Source organism: Eriocheir sinensis, chromosome 20 (genome assembly GCF_024679095.1).
Source record: "Eriocheir sinensis breed Jianghai 21 chromosome 20, ASM2467909v1, whole genome shotgun sequence".
NCBI lineage: Eukaryota > Metazoa > Arthropoda > Malacostraca > Decapoda > Varunidae > Eriocheir > Eriocheir sinensis.
Genome location: NC_066528.1, coordinates 17,794,429 through 17,819,044, shown reverse-complemented (window position 1 = coordinate 17,819,044; position 24,616 = coordinate 17,794,429). Strand labels below are relative to the sequence as shown.

Below are 24,616 nucleotides of genomic sequence, written 5' to 3'. Positions count from 1 at the left end.
CCTGCAAGTCACCAGCAACGAGGTCTTGGTGGGTGATGGTAACGTGTTGCCGTGTTACCAAATCGTGGGGTGGATGCATTTTGTGTTGAAGTACTGTCGTGTTGCCAGATCAGGTGATGGATGCGCCTTGTGGTGGAGCAGTGTTGTGTCACTGAATCATAGTGTGGGTGTGCTTTATCTTTATGGTGGTGAAGTGTAGTATTATTGAGTCATGGGCTGGATGCTTCTTGTGTTGAAGTGTTATCGTCTCACGGTCTCATTAGAAGGATGTGTGTTGTGGTGATTAAGTGTTATCGTCTCACGGTCTCATGGGGCGGATGTGTACTGTGGTGATGAAGTCATGTCTTGTCACCAGGTAATGAGATGGATGTGTCTTGCATGATATTCAAGGGCACCGTTGTGTTCCACGCTGCTGGGTGACTTCTCTTGGTTCCGCAGGTTAGCCGGCACAGCCTGGCGGAGGTGAGCGCCATCGCGGCGTTGCAGGACACTGAGGGCCACCTGGTGGTCGTCGGCCAGTGTCAGGTGAAGGGGCATCCCCTCGCCGTAGTTCTCGACATGATGTCCCGAGAGGACGCTCGCCGGTTGGAGGAGGAAGTTGGACTAAGGTGAGTGTCGATGTCTAGGAAGCAGCGTTGCTCCTGGGAAAGTATACATGCAGACATATATGTATGCATGCATCTACAAGTTATAGGTATACATTGATAGATAGGGCCATGGTGTGGGTGCTTAACCGCTGTACTCAGGGCGTGGCATGTACTCGTATTACTTATACATGCACAAACGCACTGGTAAACATGGACAGAGAAATGGATGGACAGATACAGATAATTGACTAGTACATGAATAGATAAATAGAGAGATAGAAAGGCTAATAGGAAAATAGATAGGTATACAAGTTGCAGTTGATATGCATTTTTAATATAATATAAATATAATATGATATAAATATGTTGTAAATATAAGCAATAAATAATAAAGCAGTAGTGTAATCAAATAAGGCGAGTATAGGCTGATTGAATCTTCTTTAGGGCCAGCTAAATTTATTGCCGATACAAAGGAAGGGAAGAGAAGCGAAAGCTGAAAACCTTACTTCTTCCATTTGCGTACCTTTAATTATGGCTCACATCACCGCTTGGTATAAACAGCACACACTTCCTCTTCAGACTGTCTCGACGACTGCTACGTCCTTCTGTGCATTCCTCTGCATCACAAGACACATTATGCACGGAGACGGTGCCCAGTGCCCCGCCCTTGACGGAGATGGATCCTTCCACCAGCCTCCCTGACACATGCGACAAGAGTTCCTTGAAGCACAACAACCAGGCGACTGTACACGCCTCTGCCTCGTCAGGACCGACGAGGACACAGCCACCCAGCTCGGTGGTCCAGCCCTCGCCCTGCTCCAGCAACGTGTCTAATCAACCTTCCCTCTCCTCTAAGAAAATTTCAGCTGGCAAACGCCGGTTAAAACTTCCTGCGGCCAATATGCCAGCCACAGGCACACTCTTGGCCACCCCGCTGCGTAGGACCTTCCACCCATCAGTCTCGCGCGTGGCTCATGCTTCATTATCCGCCCTTACAGTGTCCAAGCCGTTAGTATCCGATGCTCCAGTGTCCACCCTCCCAGTAGCTACTCCTCTGGTATCCATTCCACCATTCTCCACTCGGCTATTGTCCACTCGACCCCAGTCCACCCCTTCAGCACCCGCTCCTTCGGTGTCTAACCCATCTCTGTTCCCTCGCTCAGTCTCCATTCACCAAGTATCCAATTCGCAAGTGTCCACCCCTCTAGTGTCCAGCTCGCAAGTGTCCACCCCTCTAGTGTCCAGCTCGCAAGTGTCCACCCCTCTAGTGTCCAGCTCGCAAGTCTCCACCCCTCTAGTGTCCAGCTCGCAAGTCCACCAATCGCCAATGTCCACCCGACCTCTGATCAAGCCGGCGCTGCCCACCAAACCCGCTTCCACTTCGACGGTGTCCTCCCGTCCAGTGCCACCCTCGAGGATCTTCACCCCGCTGGTGGCCACTTTACCCGTGTCTACCACGTCGGCGTCCAACCCAACGGTGTCCACTTCATCGGTGTCTACCCCTCAATTCCCAACCCGACTCCTGTCTCTCTCAAGGGTAGTCACCCCCTCGGTGCTCGCCTCGACAGAATCCAACAAGACGGCTCCCCCCACCCCACTCTGCATTCCATCGGTGTCCACACGACCAGCATTTACAAGACCACTGTCCAAGCCAATAGTAGCCACCCGACCAGTGTCCTTCCCTAAGATATCCTCTCCGGTGTCCACCAGGCCGGTGTCAATCGCGGTAGCGTCTAACACAGCAGAGTCTAACACAGCAGCGTCCAACACAGCAGCGTCCAACACAGCAGCGTCCAATACAGCAGTGTCCGACACTCCTGATTCCATAACATCGGTGTCCACCACTGCGGTGTCCGCCACTCCGGTGTCCACCACTGCGGAGTCCACCCTGCCAGTATCTGACCAATCCGCATCCCCCGTAATGGTGTCCAGATCGCCGATGCTCACCCTACCTGAGACCACCGTGTCGGCGTCCACCTTGCCAACTTCATCGCCAGCCGTCTCTACATTAGCCGCGGACCCCGAGCTCCGTCGTCGGCACTCAGTAGTATCTTCGAGCAGCCAAGAGGATGATAACTCGAGTGGGAAAGTAGAGCTCATCCTCGGGACACTGAATGTGGACGAGTCTGAATACTTGTTCATACCGGGCATGAAACATACACAGGAACAAGACTCTTCCTCTTCCTTGGAGCACGAATTATCTGTCTTGTTAGAGAACGAACACCAATATCTGGACATCCTTCAGAGAATTAAGGACGCAAGAAGTGCTGTAAAATCTGAGTTACAAAATCTTCTCCGTCGAAATGAAAGATTGGCTGATTTTCACAAAGACCTTTTCCGAGATCTGCACCAAGAGTTTCCTTCCTGTTCAGGTGTCGCACGGGTGTTCCTCGCTCGCAAGGAGGAGTTGGAACAGTATCGCTACTACATCATGAATGCCCCGCGGGTCCTCCGCCCGCTGGGGCAGCAGACGGAGAAGTTACACGCCAGCACCCCACGTTAGAGGCAGACCTTAAGTCGACCTGGAAAAGACTTCACTATTACTTTATGACTTTCGATAAGCTGTCAAAGACCGTGTCTGCTGAGGAGCAGCCGTTGGTGCAGGAGTTAGTGGACCTGCTGCGGGACATGAACCGCCAGGGGGACTCAGCGATCTTGATTGACGGCGTCAGCGAAGCACCGTTTAGCTTACACACCTTGGGCTCGCTTCTTCTCCATGGCCTCTTCACCATTAAGGACTCTACTGGCGTTCTCAAACCGAAAGCAAAGCATCATGTGTTGCTTTTTGAAGAGATGATGGTGATAACTTTACCCAAAAAGGAGAAATACCAGTACAGAGATCACCTTCCCATCCGGCAGTTAAATCTCCGGCAGGCAAACGGTGACGAGACAACATTCGCTTTGGACTTCGTGCAGGGCGGCAACAAGAAAAACAGGAGGTTCACGTTCAAATCTCGCCAGCAAGAGTCCAGGGATGCGTGGGTGAACGAGCTCGCACGGCTTCATTTGGAGTACGCCAAGGAAGTGAAGCGCCTCAGTAAGCTGCGCTACGGGTGGCAGTGAGGAGTCTCGTGACGACGTCTGACGAGGTGTTCGTATTGAGTGTGCGGTGAGCAGCCTCTGTGTGGCGCTGTCCCCCAGTGCCGCGTGCAGCCATTCTGTGGTGTCAAGTGGGCCAACATGACTTGTGGCTGAGGTGGTATTGACGCTGGTGATGTGTTAAGTGCTGAAGCTAAACTAGCATTAACATATTTGTTGTGAAACAAAGAAAGACAGAAAGGAAGGATTCTCATTAATTATATTTGAACCAAGGTGATGATCTTGCTCTCTAAAAGAATTTGAGATTATAAGACGCTCGAGCTTAAAATAAAAGATCCGTTGTCTTCCGATTTTGTGAATAGCTCATGTTGACAAGATTATTCTTGCGGATAGTGAAACTTTTTCATGTATCTTGTCACTTATACTGCCTGAGATGTCTTCCGGGAACGTGACTTAGCCATTGGATAGGCGTTGTGACACACACACACTGTCAGGAACCAGAAAACGAACAAACAAGAGGAATAGCCATAACAGTACAGAGTAAACATCTCATAGGACAAACACTAACAAAGAGGGAAACAACGAGGATAAAGAAAAACAGATACCCAGAGAGGAATGAGAGATATACAAATGTGTAAACATCTGACAGGACAAACACTAACAAAAAGGGTGACATATATATAAGTGTAAACATCTCAAGTACAAAAGAGGGGAAACAACGAGGGTAAAGGAAAACAGATACCCAGACTCAGATACAGAAAACAGATACCCAGTAGGCGTGGTCAGAAAGTGTGAACAACCATTGAAAAAGACTCTGACCCGTGACGTCAGTCGTGGCGACATGGTATGAGCCAATAATTTAACAGAAAAATCACTGAGGGAGTGTCTTAAGATTGACTCACGAATAGCAGGAGAAGTAAAACAATACAACATAATGAGCGAGCAGATGGGTGTGACAGGAAGTATTGGCCATTGGTTATGTAGAAAATTAAGGGCGTGTCAAGGATGTAAGTCCGCCTAAAGCAAAGAAAAATGTGGCCTAGAAATCAGTGGTATGAGTAGACCGAGCTTGGTTCTCGCCTCAAGCAGACCTGCTACTCACTCAGCCGAGAATGGCTGTTGTGATCTTAATCGTGAGTAGAAATTCGAGAATCTAAGGGAAACCGACTGTATTGTCCTGGAGATTATAATGTAGGAGATGTGAAGTAGGATTGTGAGTGGGACAGGATTGTGATTATTTGTTTGCGATGTAAAGCAAAGGTAAAACCACTGGGTGTGGTAAAATAATGTGTTTCCATGACTTGTAGTAGATTATACTACAGGAATGTGTAGTAGGATTTTGTGAAGAGAGTACATAATGATTGTGATGTAAGCAGAGAGATACAAACCACTGCTTGTGGAACGACGAGTGTTATTATTATTGGCAACAACTGAGAACATATTGTAGTATTATGTTTAAGACATGTCGTTTGTCATATGTTGCATCCATTGCTGAATATGCCAGTGTTATGATCGTCTGAGCATAGAATATTGCATAAGGCAATTTCTTTCATTTAATTTTAAATAAATGTATATTTTCTTTTTCCCTTGTTTATCCCCGAACTCCAGTCTCCAATAACAACTTAAGCCGGATCACGCTACCAGGGATACGAGACAGTGAAATCATTTATGGAGTAATTAATGAGTGATAAAAGAGTTGATTTAATACAAGAAAAGAAGGGTCTAAAAACACACACACACACACACACACACACACACACACACACAGAAAAAATATATATAGTACCACCACAACCACTGCTACCCTACTACTACTACTACTACTACTACTACTACTACTTTTGGTACTGCCACCGATCCCTACTTAGTATTTTCTTCGTACGCTTAGGACCGTTTTGCCACAGCATAGAAATGGATACACATTTATTAACTTTCACTTATTCATTTTCCTATCGCTACAGCTAGCGGTACATTATCGCTAACTGTAACGAAGCTCCCTGCCCACTCCGCCACGCACAGACTGTCCTTCCTTACGATTGGAGGAATGGTCAAGGTAGGGGAGCTTGTGTAATACATCTTTAGAACTTATTACCAGCTTTTAACCCTTTGACTGCGGATTTCCTACAGTCAGACATCATCAAGCCACAGGAATGGAACAAAAAGTGGCTGCTACAATTCAATGAAGAGAAATGTAAAGCTATGCACCTTGGGAGGGGAAATCCAGCATATCAATACCACATGGGAAACACTCCACTATCCACCACAGAGGCAGAGAAAGACCTGGGACTGTATGTTACCAGGCTACCAGGGAAGGAGAAATTCGTGCCAATCGCAGCGGACGGGTTAATGCGTATTTCGGAAATCTTTAATGGGCCACGCGAGCATGATGTGACAAAGGTAAAGTTGGGTGCATATGCTGGGCTGCGCGTGGCCTTGGTGTCTATCTCCGTCGCTTTGACGCTGCCTGTGGTGGGTAAGAACCTGCTACTCTGGATCACTGGGTAAGTGTGACATCCGCGTAAGCACAGTCTACCCTCCCTAGGTTTCCCCAGGTTTCCCCAGGTACACATTTATCGAAAAGGAGGCTGAACGGTGGGCAGCCAAAGTAACCGTGGCAATGCAGGAGTTGTGGAAGTCGAGGGAGACAGAGAGAGAAATAAGTGGGGAGATGATATTAGAGTATTTCCTGGAGCATAATGGAGTACACTAACACGAGAAGGAGTGGTTGACAACGTTGGGAATGACTTGTCCTGTTTAGGGTGACCATGATGATCAAAAATTCTCGTAATACTGGACATCGCTTTCCCGAAATCATCAAAACATCTTGAACAATTTATTGGGAAGCATCACCGCCGACCCATCCTTGTTTGGTAAGCAGGGAGGGAGGCTGACTAATAGATGATTGTATTGTATTAACAGTATGTTAGCCATAAGAAATAAAATCATGTACCGCTAAGTAAAAAATCTGAAACTGTAGTGAACTAAGTTATATGATGATCTGAATGGAAAGAATGTTGTGTTTGTATTAGAAAGTGATAATGTAGAAAATGGAGAGGAACTGTGAAGTTAGAATTAGAGGCATACATGTATCGTGGGACCATGCTGAACTACGTAGTCATGTTGAGGGACGAAGGAGCTCAGGACAAGGGGCTGAGCCTGCTGTGGACATCCTTTGTTATGGGCCCCAATGCTCGTCACCGGTGTTGTGTATACGTATAGCTGTCCCCTTGCACGAAGCTGTCCTCGGCCGAACTGCGCATGCTCAGAAGAATATTTACAAACAAGGACTTGTTGATAAGCAAAGCTGTACACTAGGGTTCCCCGATAACATGGCTGTAGATTTAAGGGAAAGACTGCCCAAATTTAGGGATGAAATAGGCCCTTTACAGTATTTTTTTTTGTTGAATGGACAATATCCACCAAACCTTACCAGCACCCAAAGGAGAGGGTTCAAGGGAGAGGGTTACTAACCTCCCAGTGTCAATTATAATAATAATTATAATAAAAATTTTCGTCTTTGACCAAGCAGAATATCGTTAAACAAAATTTACCCTTATGTGACAGTTTCGAGCTTACGATAACTGAAGAGTTCAATTTCGTTCAGAAATATCCTGTGGGCAAGAGATGGACCCCAACCACCCATAGCAAAGAATGCAATCTGCCCAAAACAGTTATCATATGCACATCAAGTTTTGTTTTGAAATTATCAAGATACTATTTCCCGTAATTGTTCCCCTGAATCAATGCATAAATGCTTTTTAATGGCCTTTCACTTCACTTGTTACCAAATAGAGCGCTGTATCGAATTCATGAAGATTTTATCTATAAAGGATAAAACAATACGCCCCCGTGCTTGAAAACACTGGTGGGGCATCCACAGACCACCTGCGTACACAGATCCGTGTGTGGTGTCATCTGCCATCCACGTATCCTAAGACATCCCATCTGATCTGCGCATGCGCGGAACCCGATGTTTACAAACAATGTTGATATCGTAGTTTGTCCAGGCAAAATGGCGGGAAGACATACAAGGGGTGTAAGTTATCTCTTTTATCACATTTACTGACATACAAAGGGTGCAGGTTGTCTCTTTTATCACATTTATTAACATACAAGGGGTGCTGGTTATCTCTCTTATCACATTTACTGACATACAAGGGGTGCAGGTTATCTCTTTTATCACATTTACTGACATACAAGGGGTGTTGGTTATCTCTTTTATCACATTTATTAACATACAAGGGGTGCAGGTTATCTCTTTTATCACGTTAACCGTATTCACTAATCATTTTCCATTATTTTTTTCTCTTGTATTCAAAGAAAGAGGCTGGATGGCCCAGATGATTCTTTTTTTTTCACTAAGAGAGGTCGGATCAAGGGGCGCATAAAGAAATGTCCGCGCTGTATATAGAAAACAGAACCCCGATGCCTCCCACCTCGAAAAATACAATAAATAGATACTATACATATGATTTAGACCTAGAGGTGTTTTGATTTTCACATCCTGAAAGATCTTAATCAACAGGAAAGAGGCCGTCTCAGGGTACTGGTGAATGGGAGAAAAGAGTGAATTCATTTGTTAGTTCTTGCATGGGAAATTTGGACAGCACAGAGATGGCACTCCCTTTGCTGCTCGGGGCACACACAGCCTTGCAACGTTTGAGCCATACACCTTAGCAACACAAAGTACACGCCACAGGATCTCTGCCACTTGTACACTCCAGAGGCTCCAGCGTCGTGTGCCCCACAACCACGGCATGAGCATTGTCCCCTTCAGCCTCCCTGCAACTCCACGTCTTGTTAAGCACGAGCGGACAATCACCACATGCGTGCTGCTTTGGTGTGCTCTACGCTGCAGAGGCAGGCAGCACTTCCCTCGATGTGTGATTGTGTGTGTGTGTGTTTGTGTGTGTGTGTGTGTGTGTGTGTTCTCTGAAGACTCCAAAAGGAACCATATTTTTCATGTCCATTCTTAAAATTCACATGAGTTCTATGACCAAGACAATAGTTACCAACTTCAAACTGACTTCGACTTGCCATGATGAAGTCCGAGGGGAGCCATGAGGGCAGTGCCGCGGTCCGGGAGCTGAGGCGGCGCCACCCGACCGTGCTTGCGCCACAACATCGCCTCAGTGCCTGAAAGTGTAGAGGGAACGGGAAAGGATTGGGCTTAAAATACACGAACCCCCTCCAGGCTTAGTCAAGGACGAACTATTTTTAAAGCTATTAGAGTATTATAGTATTATACCGTTATTATAGTTTCCATTCTAGCTAAGATGACGCGGCTAAGCTGAACGTATGCAAGCAAATAGAGATATATTTTATTCCTCGTCCATCATTCTTTATTTGACAAGTTTGTTTATATGAAGGAACATATTCACTTTGATCCAAAAATGGTTAAAATTGGTAATTAAAATTTTTTACAAGAGCCGCCTGCTCGTCCTGAAGGAGCCTCGCCGATGGTGACACTTTCACCGAAACTAAAAGTTGAGTCATTTATCTTGTTGCCATCATGGAATAATTCTAAGGATTTGAGAGTGTAGAGCACACACACACACACACACACACACACACACACACAGACACACACACACATACACACACATATACACACACACATACACGGGCTGCAGCTTCCATAAAGAATAAGTAAAATGAAAGAATAATAATGGCTTGATATTTTTTGAGAGAGAATCTGCAAATGTGCCTTAAGTGGTGTTTTCCTTAAAGTAAGAAGTGGATATTTTACTGACTCCGCTTATCAAATATAGGCAATGACTTTATCGCCGTATCATTCACTATCTTATCGACAGGGTCTTTCATGATGGCATTTTAGAACTGTGTTAGTATTCGTTTTCTTACGGTTCTGTTAGGGCCACAAGAATCCTAAGACGCCATATTCTCTTAAACAGCGATATCCCCTTCACAAACAAGCCGGTAAGCGTCCTCGGAGGCTCTAGGACCGCGGGTGGTGGCGGGTGGTGGAGGCGATGAGCGGAAGCGAATAGTGACAAAGAGCGAAAACTTGGGAACTTTTCCAAGACCCTCTGAAACACACCCTCATTACAGACAACCAACAGTTCTGGCCCAGACACTTAACGCACTACACGACTTAATACTATTCTCTCATTTTCTTTTGCTACTTACCTCTCCTTTTCCTACCTTCACTTGCTCGTCTGTCGTGGTGTTTGTTCAGTGCCGGCGCAGGGTTGCCTCTAGGGGGCCGTGGAGCGCGTCAGTATGAGCAGTAACCCTGATGTGAGGTATGTGCCGAGGTGTCCGTGTGCAATGTGTGTCTCTGGTGTCACGGGAGGGAGCCAAGGTCCGGATTTTCAAACTTATCCTCACCTCAATACGCCTGTTTGAAAAGCCTCTCGTAGAAGTTGCTGGGGGTTTTCATGGACTTTTGTGATCCTAGTGATAGTTTTGCCCGACTTCTGCGCCTTGAACGAGAAAGCTGACGTATTCCGATTAATCTTCTCTGTAGCCTTGGAAAATAGTTATAACAGGAGTCCGATGCGTTTAAGAGTATGGGCCCAAGTGCGGTGTTTTCGTGCTGTTAGATAAAAAGAAAAGAATTAGCCGCATGTACAAGATCGGGAAAAAATACCCCACACGTTGAAGAGAGATGGAACTCTGGGCACTGTTCAGAAAAAAATGGTGCAGCTGAAAATTCGAACTTCATTTCAATGGTCCTAAAGTCTCTACAGGCATTGAGAAAAAAGAGTTATAATATGTTCACAGCTCAGAGCAGTCCTCGTTAGACAATAACATATATTTTTGACAAGTTTTCATGTGAACGTCCTGATTTCGTCTTCGCAGATGTACGTGCTATCTTATCTTTGAAAAAAGTTCTCTCTCTCTCTCTCTCTCTCTCTCTCTCTCTCTCTCTCTCTCTCTCTCTCTCTCTCTCTCTCTCTCTCTCTCTCTCTCTCTCTCTCTCTCTCTCTCTCTCTCTCTCTCACACACACACACACACACACACACACACACACACACACACAGGGATTAAGGCGAACGATTTCCTGGGATATTTTTTTATATATATACAGTGGAGGACGTGTGCTACAAACCATAGAGTGAGAAGTTGAATACGTGATGTCGTCAGTGCGAGCTGTGATACAATGGTGAATATAGTGATGAATAGGAAGAAAGGTCAGCAAAGATAAGTGAACACCGGAAGTGGTTTCATTGGAGTGCTTTGAATGCCTCTGTCCCTTCCGAGGTGACGTAACGCGCAGGCCCCGCTACGTGGTGAGTGGGCCGTCGCAAGATACGGAAATCGTTATGGAGGTGATTCAATGATAAGACACTTCATCCTTTCTTCAGTGCTTTTACAACTATTTTCCGATCTGGCTGACATTTGAGCTGCATGAATTAATGTCGTGTGTGTGTGTGTGTGTGTGTGTGGCCAGGCACCAGACAAAGAGTGGCTACTGTTGGACACTTGTCTGGGTTACTGTTATACCACTGATTGGTTCAAGCAGCTGTAGACTTTGGCGACTGTTAGTGTAATCAGTCTAGGTATAATGATGATGATGATGATGATAAAGATGATGATGATAATAATAATAATAATAATAATAATAATAATAATAATAATAATAATAATAATAATAATAATAATAATAATAATAATAATAATAAAAAGTATAACTTCCTCATCATCATCATTATCAGTTTCACCCACTACTAGCCCACTCGAGGACAAAGGCCTTTCCCAACGTTCTCCACCTCCCTCTGATGTCAGCGCACTCAATCCTGCCCCGGCAAATGCTCTAAGGGTCTAATTTAATCTTTCCACCTGGCCCTCCGTCTACCCTGACCTACAATTCCTGGGTTGCCACTCTGTTATTTTCGTTGTCCATATGTTATCAGTTCTACGCATGATATGATCTGCAAAAATTCATTTTATATTCTTAATTAATTGATAATCATTAAAATATCTCGCCATGCCTTGTCTCTCCATGTCCTGTCTCTGTTCTCTAATCCAGGATGCTCACTTGCTGTCTCTCCATGTCCTGTCTCTCCATGTCCTGTCTCTCCATGCCCTGTCTCTCCATGCCCTGTCTCTCCATGCCCTGTCTCTCCATGTCCTGTCTCTCCATGTCCTGTCTCTCCATGCCCTGTCTCTCCATGCCCTGTCTCTCCATGTCCTGTCTCTCCATGTCCTGTCTCTCCATGTCCTGTCTCTCCATGTCCTGTCTCTCCATGTCCTGTCTCTCCATGCCCTGTCTCTCTATGTCCTGTCTCTCCATGTCCTGTCTCTCCATGCCCTATCTCTCCAAGCCCTGTCTTTCCATGTCCTGTCTCTCCATGTCCTGTCTCTCCATGCCCTGTCTCTCCATGCCCTGTCTCTCCATGCCCTGTCTCTCCATGCCCTGTCTCTCCATGTCCTGTCTCTCCATGTCCTGTCTCTCCATGCCCTGTCTCTCCATGTCCTGTCTCTCCATGCCCTGTCTCTCCATGACCTGTCTCTCCATGTCCTGTCTCTCCATGCCCTGTCTCTCCATGCCCTGTCTCTCCATGTCCTGTCTCTCCATGCCCTGTCTCTCTATGCCCTGTCTCTCCATGTCCTGTCTCTCCATGTCCTGTCTCTCCATGCCCTGTCTCTCCATGTCCTGTCTCTCCATGTCCTGTCTCTCCATGTCCTGTCTCTCCATGCCCTATCTCTCCAAGCCCTGTCTTTCCATGTCCTGTCTCTCCATGTCCTGTCTCTCCATGCCCTGTCTCTCCATGTCCTGTCTCTCCAAGCCCTGTCTTTCCATGTCCTGTCTCTCCATGCCCTATCTCTCCAAGCCCAGTCTTTCCATGTCCTGTCTCTCCATGCCCTGTCTCTCCATGTCCTGTGCTCTCCATGTCCTGTCTCTCCATGCCCTGTCTCTCCATGCCCTGTCTCTCCATGTCCTGCCTCTCCATGTTTTGCACCTCTTCCAACATGGCATATTGCTGTTTCACCAATATTTTGAGTCCCTGCTTTGGCGTTTAACTCTCCAGTGACTGTTGAGGACTGGATTTATGTTCCTTCATTGTTCTTTTCAACATGTCTTTTTTTTTTTTTTTTTTTTTTTTTTTTCATCGTCCTTTTGAGTTGATGGCTTGAAATATTTTAGGTTTGTGTCTTTCAGTCAGCTTGATAATGATCCTCACTTCGATTACGTTGATGCTGAAGATTTTTTCTTCTTTTCCTGGTGATGCTTGTTCATCTAACTCCATGCTCCTCCCTAACAACAAGTTCTTTATACCCCAAGATATGTCCGCCACACAATGCTATGGATGCCTCACCCGTCCACCTAACAGCAAGCCACAATAGATAGGTGAAATACCACTGTGTAATGTATGTATACAATGGTCTGTGTCTTACCTTTACCGAGACCTTTAAAGTCCCACTCCGTACTGTTGAATTCTTCTATGTAGCAAGAAAGTTAAGTTCATCTCGTGTGCTAAAGTCCCAACATTGTATATACGTATCTGGGTCACATTCCAAAGGCGGCCTGACTGTACTCAGACATTGTTAGCATCCTTCCTCTGGAGCAGGTCTGGCCTCCGTTTTGGCCAGGTGCTCCATCGCTGCCGGGACCTGGTGCCATCATTAGTAGTGTATACATAATTATGTCATTGTTGAAAAGGGTGTCCAGAAAGCACTGGATAGGATGACCATTTCAGATCTGGTGAGTTTTATTTTTATTGTTGTTTATAGAACTCCTTTATCCATCATATTCGGTGAGGCCCTATAGTGTTTATCAGCATTTGATCCAGAGCATCCTTTACTAGTAAAAAATATTAACCACTATTTTCGTTCGTTCGATAATAGTGACTCGTAGGCAGGCAGAGTGATGCGTTTCAGCGAGAAAGGCTCTTAACCTATTTTTGCCTTTTCCTTTATTATCGTCATATATAAAAATTTTAACCTTTTAAATTTTGATACAACTAGCAGCCAAGAAAGTGCTATCGTTTGAAGAACATGGCAACTCTTCAAACACACACACATACACACACACACGCATGCACACACAGGAGGCACATTGAAGCAGCGGCCATGCAGTGCTTCAAGGGTTGTGTTCACGCCCCAAGGAGGGGGCGCTACCTCCGCTACGTCCCATATACCTCGAGTTGATTCACCACGATGGGTAATATGTGCGTCGTATTACATGCTTATTATATAACCTGGCAAATGATAAAGCCGAAACAAATATGCGAAACATACAAATGGCGTTGTTGTCGAGTTAGGGAGTGGGCAGCTTGAAAACGAACACAGGAAGTGGTCCTGAACAGCAGCACGAGAGTGAGTGGCACAAGAGGGAGGAAAAAATTGACAGGAGAGGGAGAAATGAGGATGAGAGAAGTGATGAACGATTGAGGTTGGCACAAACTTGAAAGCATTAATGATATACGTGGTGCGGGACGACGAGCCAGGATTCCGTGGAAACAGGCCTAGCGGGTGAACCTCATTATGACCGTCATTATATATGTGCGTCCTTCGCTCATGCAGCCAGACCAGAACAGCCGACAATGGGACTGTTGTGTCTGCACCGCCGCTCAGCCAGCACGTAACGATAAGTACGTGATGCTCCTCTCAGGAACTGCACAACGGATGCCTCTCATTCGCAGGGGTCTCGGCGGAGCAGGGCCAGTTCCTGGGGCACCCGCTAGGACGTGGAGAATATATATATATATATATATATATATATATATATATATATATATATATATATATATATATATATATATATATATATATATATATATATATATATATATATATATATATATATATATATATATATATATATATATATATATATATATATATATATATATATATATATATATATATATATATATATATATATATATATATATATATATATATATATATATATATATATATATATATATATATATATATATATATATATATATATATATATATATATATATATATATATATATATATATATATATATATATATATATATATATATATATATATATATATATATATATATATATCATTGGCTGATGCACGTTGTCTTATTCCTGCAACCCGGCAATGGTTATTTTTCTGAACAGTTTGAAGCAGCAACGCTTCATAAAACCTTTTTCATGGCTCATGGACTCTGTGGCTGCAGCTTCACTAAAGTTTATCTTTTTGTCATGCAGCACATCCTCCGTAGACGGAAATTTCTGTGCGCCTGGTGACAGCTAATTCCTCTTTCAGATCTAATTTAAAAGTAAATGTATCGTCTTAGCCTGCATCTCCCATTGATCTTCTTTTTATTATAATTATCATTACCATTACTGCTATCATCACTGCTGCCACTGCTACTGTTATCATCATTGTTATAATCTAATTAATCTTCATCCTCCTCAGCAGCACCATCCTCATTATCATCACTTTTATAATTTGTAAGTTTTTTTCCTGTTTTTATTTATTTATTGTTGCTCTCGTGTGGGGACGGTGCTATGATGTCGCTGTTATCAAAGTGATGATGATATGATATTTTTTTTACCTGATAGCCACTTACTCCCAACATGACCTTTGACTTGGTTGTCCCGTTCAGTGTCTTCACCTTCGCTGTCCCCACCCGCGAGAGGGACCCACGCACATGAAGTTTTCTTAATATTTCCCACGAGGCAGCTCTTGGCGACGGTGGCTGGCGACTCGGAGCTGCTTGGGAGTCTTTTGTGCACGGTTTCGTAGCATAATTGTTCTCTCTCTTTTATTTATATATGTATTTGAAAGTGAAGAAGATAAATCAAAGGCTGGATAAAAAAATATAAAAAAAACTCGGAAGAAGTTGCTCATGTGAGGAAACTTGAGAAAGATGCTGGAAGAGATGAGAGAATTAGGTTTGGGGAGATTCTGTAACTACGATATTCTCCTGTGCTCTACTGACTTGTGCTCTGGTTTACTCAGACTCGTTATAGGCGATGGTGCCCTTATAAGAACATAAGTGTGTAAGGAGTCTACAAGAGGCCGGTTGGCCTATACAAGGCAGGTCTTGTGAGCCTAACCATGAATTTATCCAATATCTTCCTCAGCGTGGTGGTGTGGCGCGTGGTCCACTAGGAGCTTCTGAGGGGCGGCATGGTGGCTGTCACGTCCTTGCCCGGCCACAGCCTGGACTGAGGGGCGCGGCGAGGGACATCCTTACTCCTGCAGGTCCATGTCAGAGATACGTGGAGCTGCTGCTGCTCCGAGAAGGTAAAGTAAGCGCTGAAGGCAAGCGTTAAATATAATTTCCAAAAGATACGAAACCAAGTAGCAGAATCCGCTCCTCCTCCTTGTCACGAAAACAGTCCAGTAGTGCAGTAAAGTTGTAGAAATATAGTTGAAGCTGCTCTCTTGCTTACCCTTTTGCTGTCTGATTTCATGTGATATGATAGGGATTTCAGTTTTAAAAGCTGTGTGACGATTGAACTATCTGAGCACTATATGTCATTGTGTTCCCCGCAGGAAGCAGAGTGAGGCAACCATGGCGGCTGTTCAGTGTGTGCTGCTGGGCGTGGCGGAGGTCAAGGTGCCGATCAAGCGCCTCCCGCAGGAGACGCTCACCAGAGTGGCCGAAGTGGCGTACTGGACCTTGCTGCACGAGGACCAAGGTTCCGTACATGTGGAGGATTTCTCCAAGGACCGCGAGACCTTCATCGGCGAAGTGGATAACTATTATTCCCTGAGAGAGGTGGAAGTGAGGGTGAATGAAGAAATGGAGGAATGCCAAATCGTACACAGTAACAACATCATCCTCCAGCACAACACAAAGGACGTGGCCACGTTGGTTCCTCTCAAAGAATTTTTCCGAGCGGTGTACATCAGTAAAAGTGACAGCTTCGGGCGGACGGCTGTAGTGCTGGATTTAAAGTCGGAGGAGGCGCGCCAGCAGCTCTTTGCTCTCTTCCCTAATGCCACGCGGGCCCCTCTCGCCAACAAGTAAGTATTAGCTAACCCCTTCTTTCTCCCTCCCTACCCCCTTGATTTTTTTTTAAACTTCTTAGTATACTATGTCCCCATCCCTTTGACAAGTATAGTCTCTGTTACCTCTCTTGTAAATATGATTTCTGTTTATTATTATTGCAGTAGTGGACTGTGTGGGAGTAATGTTCATAACATGTAGATGCAGAGGCATATTCTAATAGCATTTGCAATTTCATGGACGTCACACTACTTATTCCGTACATATAGCGTTTATTAATTCACTTAAGTTTCTTTTGCTGTTGTTGTTGTTGTTTTTGTTGTTGCTGTTGTTGCTGTTGTTGTTGTTGTTGTTGTTGTTGTTGTTGTTGTTGTTGTTGTTGTTGTTGTTGTTGTTGTTGTTGTTCGAAGTGCACTTTCTTTTCAACAAGAAGTACATTGCTGATGCTACCACACAACACATCACACTTATGACGCCAACCGGCCAAACACACACACACACACACACACACACACACACACACACACACACACACACACACACACACACACACACACACACACACACACACACACACACACACACACACACACACACACACACACACACACACACACACACACACACACACACACACACACACACACACACACACACACACACACACACACACACACACACACACACACACACACACACACACACACACACACACACACACACACACACACACACACACACACACACACACACACACACACCCATCAATGTGAAGAGCTCAGGGTGATGGGAGTGGATGCGGCATTACTCTTAATTAAAAAAAAAACTAAGCGGTAGCGAGATGAGTCGTGTGACTACCTACTACAAGATCGGTATCAGCATGTGTGTATGCAGTAGCAGTAGCTATATCGGCAGCAGTTTTTCAGTTTACTTGCGGGTGACTCAGGTTGACAAGGATAAGAACACCAAATGGCCGCCTTGTATCAGGTATAGATATGAGAGATTGTATGTCTCAAACTCCGAGTGGGCGACTTTCCCTTACCGCTTGTCCTGTGAGGCTGCTGCTGACCCGCCAAGAATGACAAGACACGCCTTTCTCTTATGCTACGGAAGCTCTGGGAAGGCTGAAATGAACGAAGGCCGCGTCTATTATTATGTTACTGATAGTTTACAACGTCTCAAAGTTTGTCAGTGTCGCTTCCCTTTTTATCTTTTATTTTTTACTTTATTTATTTATTTATTTGTTTTTTGCTCAATGCTCTTCGGAATTTGGTAGCTTCATGTCTCCACCGCTTCCACAATCCCATCGCACCTAACATATGCTCTGGTTCCATTGATCTCTAATATAATAATAGATAAATGTCTGGCTCATCCTCGTGACCCCCACTTACTGATGCAAGAATTTACCAGAATTTTCACTCGTTCATTCCTTTCATTGATTACCTCTAGAACAGATTTCGTGCTACTGTATATATTTCTCCCTAAGACGAGCTTTTCAAGAGGAGAGTATCAAGACGCATCGAGCCCTGAATTTGATATTTCTTATTGCTAATTCTGTTGTTGTTGTTGTTGTTGTTGTTGTTGTTGTTGTTGTTGTTGTTGTTTTTATTTAGGGGCAGCTTGTACGTATGCATATTTCTGTCATCTTTGAATATGTCTCCTGTGTCCGAAGAGAGCATAACACACAAACAGTCCAAAATTTTGTCAGGTAAATAGGTCGATAGACAGAGAGATAGGTTGATCATAATTTCTGTTACATTCGCTGAGTAAAGTCAGGAGGCTGTGTTGTAATCCTGTGGTTTCGTTGTACAATAATTTGGTTCCATTATTTGTTTCAGCAGTTGTGTTCAGTCACCGGTCAAGGAACACAAGTCGTCGCTGGGTCGGACCATGGGCAAAAAGTTCGCGACGATGCTGATGGCCTCCTTATCCGGCACAGCCTCGTCGCCCAAGAAGTCACCTTTGCCTACTCGCCGGGTGATTAAGACTCCAGAGCCAAAGGAATCGATAGATAATGACTCAGACTCAAGTTCAGAGGAGGATTCGGTCAGTGACGATACGGACAGTAAATCCACAGGAGGATATTACGAGGATATGGGTCTCGATGCCACCGTTCAAGAAAGATTGTATGATCCTCAGGGGTCAGACGCCGCCTCTCGAGTCAGTGACAGCTCCTTAGAAATCAACGCACAGATAATAGAAGCTGAACTAAAATTCTTCTTGGAAACAAACAGGGATTTCCTAAAATGTTTGCAGAGTCTTGGGGAAGATCGTGAGCGGTTGGCAAGTGCTGATACTCCACAGTTTCTCCGCGGTAAAGTGGTTCTTTTATTCTCCCAGATCAAGACTCTTACCGAGATCCACACACAGCTTCACGAAAAGTTTGAGAATAGCGGTGGCAACTTACAGAAGCTCAGTGAGGCAATCATTTCCCACGAAAAGGATTACGAAAAATACGTTTACTTTATGGAAAACATCCCAGTTGTTGACAATATCCTGGCGACGTGCAAAGACTACATCAAGGATAACATGCCAGAGTTGCCGGAAAAGCTAAGAAAGCCTCGAATGCGCCTTCACTACTATGTCCTTACTTTGGAGACACTCTGCAAGAAGTCCAGCTGCTCTAAAGACAAGGAGGCTCTGAACAAAGCGATTAGTGTGCTTAAAGTTCCCCTTAAAAAAGCGGATTCGAAGCTCTTCCTGGGTGCTGTCGTGGGGTCTCCTGTAGACCTAAGTAATTTTGGAGATTTGCTTCGGCACAGTGACTTGAGCTTGAGGCGGGGCGGAGACCTGCCGCGACGGGTGTATCATGTCCTCATGCTTAAAACGCTCATCATTTTGACGGTCCGGGACGGCAGAAATTACAACTATGTGACCAGTTTTCGAATGGATCAGGTGGGTCTGGGAACGCAGGAGCGTGGTTTGATTTTCGACCTCAAAGTAAGAAATGGCCCCAGAGGACAGACAGTGATGTACTCATTCAAGGCAAAGACAATTAACTTACAACAACAATGGATAAATGACTTGAAGGACATCACTAAGGACAAATCGCAGTCCAACAGCTCGAGAAACAGCTACATTGATGGAGACACTGAGACCCGAACCAGTGGCAAGCGGCACAGAGTGAGTCGCGGGCAGTCCGTGGAGAAGTTGATTTTAAATGTCTCGCCTATTGTTGCAAGTGCTCCAGGCGGCTTGGATGAAAGTGACCGTTCCTCGGCGACTGAAAACTCTACCTCGAGAAGCGGAAGAAGGGGAGCGATCAGAAAAAGTTCCACTATGAGCTCAAAGAGTAATCCGGTAGCAAGGCAGCAGAGTGGATCTTTGTCTGACAGTGAAGGCAGCTGGAACAGGCGAAGGACGGGAGATCAACTTCCACCACTAAGTGTGTGGGCCAATTTCCCAATTTTAAAATGCATCTACTACCAAACATATGATTTTTCAAGAACCTTTAACTCTACTCCTGTCCGTGTGGAAGAAACGTTCATTGAGGATATCCGGGGGATTCTGGGAGATGTGTTGAGTGAGCAGCTGTGTCCACCGAAGTGCATCCTCCTTCCATTGCGAAATATCATAGACTTTCACATCAACGTCTTTCTGCCAATGATAGAGAAAGCTTCGTCGGGTGTAGACATTGCACAGTGTTTTGTGGATTGTTCAGGGAATATAAGATCACTTTATTCTGAGTACTTTGTGGAGCTGGCCATGTGTTACGAGGAACTGGTGGAGGATGACTCCCTGCAGAGATTCGAGCGTCCCCTGAATCAGTTTGTAAACTACGTTGAAATGCTGTTAATTCACCGGAGCAGAAAACAAAATGTCATACCTCAAGTTCAAATGGCCTTGTCTACGCTACAACAGTGTGTGTTAGACGCCAACGTTATTCTTCTGACGCAAAATGTCAAGGGGGAACCGTTTGACTTGGGCGAGCATGCCCCCATTCTTCTCGACGGGCCGGCCAGGGTGCGAAGGCCAGGGATCGTGATACGACAAGAACTTCACTTAGTACTACTGGAATCCATGCTGCTAGTATTAGAGCCTCACAGCACTTCCTTCCACTATGTTGATGCTCTGCGTATGGACACGGTAGGGCTGGGGCCAATGGTGGATAAATACACTTTCCAGCTGGAGGTACGCCTAGCAGCAAATAAGACCTCACTGTGGACCTTCAGGACACCAAAGGCGGAGACCAAAGAACAGTGGGTGCTACAAATATCAAAACTTCTTTATCTGCAAGTAGAGCGGCTAAAAGAAAAACAGAAAAGGCGCCTTGGCACGAATCAAGGAGAGCTGGTGACGCTAGGAGAATCTGAGCCTCTTTATTTGAATGACGTAAAAAAGGCAGCACCCGAAGACTCTGCACAACCTCTAGAGACAGAACTGTAAACCCCTGCACACGCCAGGGATAACCGCCGGAGGTGATGCCCGTGCCAGGACCTGCATGTCTTCTTTCCCATTGTCTGTGCCCAAGGCAGGGCTGGACCCAGCGAAGTTTGGCAGGAGGCATTTTTTGGTGGTGACGACTGACACTCACTCTCCGCCGTATGGCTTATCAGACTGAAATGTGAACAGACACCAAGGAAAGTATTATCCTTAACACAGACAGTGTGTAACGAACTCAAATATAAGAACGACAGTTGGGGGATGTTGGCTGGTAGAACTTAGAATCGCTCACCAGTGTTTTGATTTTTTTTAATATAAACAATAATCATTGAGGTAAATCTTATTTGTACGGAATAACCTGTAATATAGAGGATGTTGATAAATAATTGATCATGTTTTTTTTTATGAATTACATGCTTGCTTCTGGAGAGTGTATACCAACAATTAGGTGTTGACGGTATTAGCTAATGGATGCGCCTCTCTTTTAACATACAAAATGGAACTTACACCGACCCTTAGATGAAATAATGAAGATATTAGCAAGACTTCCTCCAGGTTGACTTACCGTTCCAGGTTTACTGATCTGACAGAGTGGTCATCGAAACCTCAGCCACGCCACTTGCATGACAATTGTAATGTGTGTTGCTTTTTTTTATTCCTTCCCTCCAACAAACTTTCGGCCTTTAGTATGCAAACCTCTGAACAACCTAACAGTCATACGATACCATGTGGAACCAAACTTCACAACTGTCCTTTCTGCTAATTTTGAAGTTTAGTTTTCCACTGTCTCTTCTCTCACAGTTAGGCTAAGGTTTGTTATTTCATAAATAGTTCCTAATTAATGAAGCAGCGATATGTTACTATTCTGGCTGTAATGTGAGAGTGGCGGAGCTAAACATCACATATGCCACCTTGGCAGGGCTGTCAAGATGATTAATGACCACTACCCACAATTTCCACGGGATTTACATCACAACAATAGTGAGTGGTGCTTCTTTATATATTGATCCCCTCTAACAAAAACCTGGCCTTCTCGATACGAGCCACTGAACAACCCACAACCATGCACTACCTTGGTACCCTCAGAAGTAGTCACCACAGCCTCGGCTCCGCCACTTACAGGATTTTGTTCTTCAAATAATCAGTTATTTTACCTGTGAAAAGTTGTGTTAAGTTGCTTTGAAACAAGCCCACGCATATTTGTGCAGTCCCAGGCTACACAATGGTCAGGCGACCAAGGTGATTATCATACTCAGTGATTGTGACAATTACTACGACCGAACAAGGCTGAACCAAAATGACTGAAATAAAGTAGAAACTTAAACATTTAAATTTGCATTCTCTAGGAAGGCGAAGGGAACGGGGAGAGTTGATCGAAGTTTACAAATGGCTGAAGTGTCTTAAGGGTGATGTTAACAAGGTTCTGGAGGTAAGGGAGCTAGGTTGAATAAATTAATTCATGGGTTGAATAAATTTACACAATAAATACGTACTAGGCGATAATAATTTTATTAGTTTAGTATTAGCATTGTGTTGTGGACAATGATCATAGGTTGAGATTGAGGTTAGGTTTACGGGAGCTGTCTTGTATAGATCTAATGGCCTCATGCAGACTCCTTTTGTTCTTATAGTCTATTCGAAAAAACACGCTCGGTGTCGTCTCCAAGTAAATATTTCGGTGTGATGCTTCCCTGCCTCTGGTAGTAGCATGTCTGTTTTTTACCGGTGACTGGGACAAAGCTGTTTTTTTTTATTAAATGTTGGGATAATTCTATAAAATCTATTCATAGCATCGACTTTTGGAATAATGACTTGTGAACATAAACTATATGAGTTGTGACGAGAGGGTATTTGGTAAGAATTTGTGAATCGTCGCTAGATATTTGCTAGAAAAAAAATGTCGTCGTCAAACTTTATCATGGCTAACCACCGGCACAGAGCCATACCAAAACAATTATACTGTGTTAAAAAAAAAAAAAAAAACGGAAAGATGTATCCACTTGTTCACTCCTCGTCACCTCAGCGTGTGGTGTGTCAGACGCGAACTTTGTCAGCAGTGCCAAGGCCAGTGTCCGATGCTCACGCTTACTGAGGCTGAGATTTCTTGATTCCTCCACGAGGCCAACGGCAATTGCTCATACATAGGTAGGGAGTCGCCACCACAGTAGTATTTATAACTCTGTGGTCGCCACTCATCTTGTTTTGTTTACCTTGTCCGGCTCAGGCCTACCAAACTAAATCGCCTAAAACGAATACCAAAGCTGTCAACGCATTGGTCCGCACGCAAGCAGGACTGGGAGAGTGAATCTGAGCTTGGAAGCGGTTTGGTTTGGGGCTTACATAATATGTACTATAGTCTATGAAGCTGGCCAGTGTGACTCAACATGACCACCAAGGCCCTATTTCCTTCATCTGGTAGTTGTGATCAACCCCAGTGTGAATATACGGGGATTAAGGAGGGAGAGGTGTGCCTCTCGACCGTAGTGATTGTTCCTACCATAGACTATTGTTGTGCTATCTGTAACTTGAAGTAGAGTTTCCAGTATTTAATGTATATACATCATAACGATGCAACTTGCCACCGAACTTTCCAGTGCAGCTGCTGAAGTGGCATGGAAGAGACGTAACGTTGGTATCCCTCGTGCAGTACAGGCGGGTCACAAAGCTGCACTGGATGTAAATAATATTGTTTCTCGTACGCTGTAAATTTCGAAACTTCTTGCTCACTGATTTGGTGAGTGAAAGACACTATGTAACTATTTTTACCTGCTAAGTTATGACTTTTCAAAACTTAACTGTGATTAATGGACAAATCATAATTAACTATGTGTGTGTGTGTGTGTGTGTGTGTGTGTGTGTGTGTGTGTTAACTATGTGTGTGTGTGTGTGTGTGTGTGTGTGTGTGTGTGTGTGTGTGTGTGTGTGTGTGTGTGTGTGTGTGTGTGTGTGTGTGTGTGTGTGTGTGCAAACTATAATAATATAGACAATATAATAAAAAAAGGTTTTATAGATATTTCCTTTTGATTCCAAATGGGTTTGGCAAATTTCTTGTATTAGACAACCCTTCAAGCTCAGACAAATCTACCGCAAGTGGAATTTTCTTCATAATCATAACATTCTTAACTCACGCATTGTAAAGTTGCTCTCCTTTGGATAGCAACATTATATATATATATATATATATATATATATATATATATATATATATATATATATATATATATATATATCATAGGTAATAGTTACACTGCAGTTGTTACCACAACTGACCGCTGTAAAACGTGAGCAGAAACAGATCCAAGGTTTGTAAAGGTGACCTATTAATCCCCTCGGCCAGTAGCCTACCTAAGCCCTAAGATCATATTTACAGCTCTACAAGGGTCGCCTACACGAGACCGCTACCCTTCACCAAGAAGCTGCCACGAGTAGCTATCGATACCAAAGCATTAACACTTCCAATACCAACTCTGCACATGTCGTTGTTGATACTGAAAGCTTGGTCTCGACTATTATGAGTATTTGTGAAACAGGCCAGAGTCGCGAAATTGATAAGAATATTCTCGAATAATGCCACTCGCACGGTAATTCTTGAGTCTGGCAATTCCTAAAGTGTGTGTGTGTGTGTGTCATTCACCATGCTCTAATCACGTGCTGCTATCGTCAGCCATTATATAGGTATGCCATTCTCGT

General features: G+C 44.4%; 2 protein-coding genes across 6 annotated transcripts in view; both read left to right on the top strand.

Annotated features, from left to right (window-relative positions):
• The window catches only part of LOC127001079 (uncharacterized), a 3,232-nt gene extending 142 nt beyond the window's left edge, over positions 1-3,090 (top strand). Inside the window, exons 1-3 of the mRNA XM_050865251.1 lie at positions 1-28; positions 439-608; positions 1,167-3,090. The exon at positions 1-28 is cut by the window's left edge and continues 142 nt beyond it. Of these exons, the coding sequence (XP_050721208.1) occupies positions 1-28; positions 439-608; positions 1,167-3,090 (2,122 nt within the window). The remainder of the gene's footprint in view (positions 29-438; positions 609-1,166) is intronic.
• A 6,344-nt stretch (positions 3,091-9,434) lies between these two features.
• Positions 9,435-23,935, top strand: LOC127001298 (uncharacterized). 5 transcript variants are annotated; one of them, XM_050865702.1, is made up of 4 exons: positions 9,435-9,563; positions 15,672-15,834; positions 16,087-16,560; positions 18,385-23,935. In XM_050865702.1, the coding sequence occupies exons 2-4, from the start codon at positions 15,797-15,799 to the stop codon at positions 20,927-20,929; spliced, it is 3,057 nt and encodes a 1,018-aa protein (XP_050721659.1). In that variant the 5' UTR covers positions 9,435-9,563; positions 15,672-15,796; the 3' UTR covers positions 20,930-23,935. The 5 variants fall into 5 exon arrangements, with proteins under 5 accessions (XP_050721659.1, XP_050721654.1, XP_050721655.1 ...); XM_050865697.1 differs by having other exon boundaries at positions 18,382-23,935; XM_050865698.1 differs by lacking the exon at positions 9,435-9,563 and adding an exon at positions 9,619-9,889 and having other exon boundaries at positions 18,382-23,935.
• Positions 23,936-24,616: the final 681 nt, after the last annotated feature.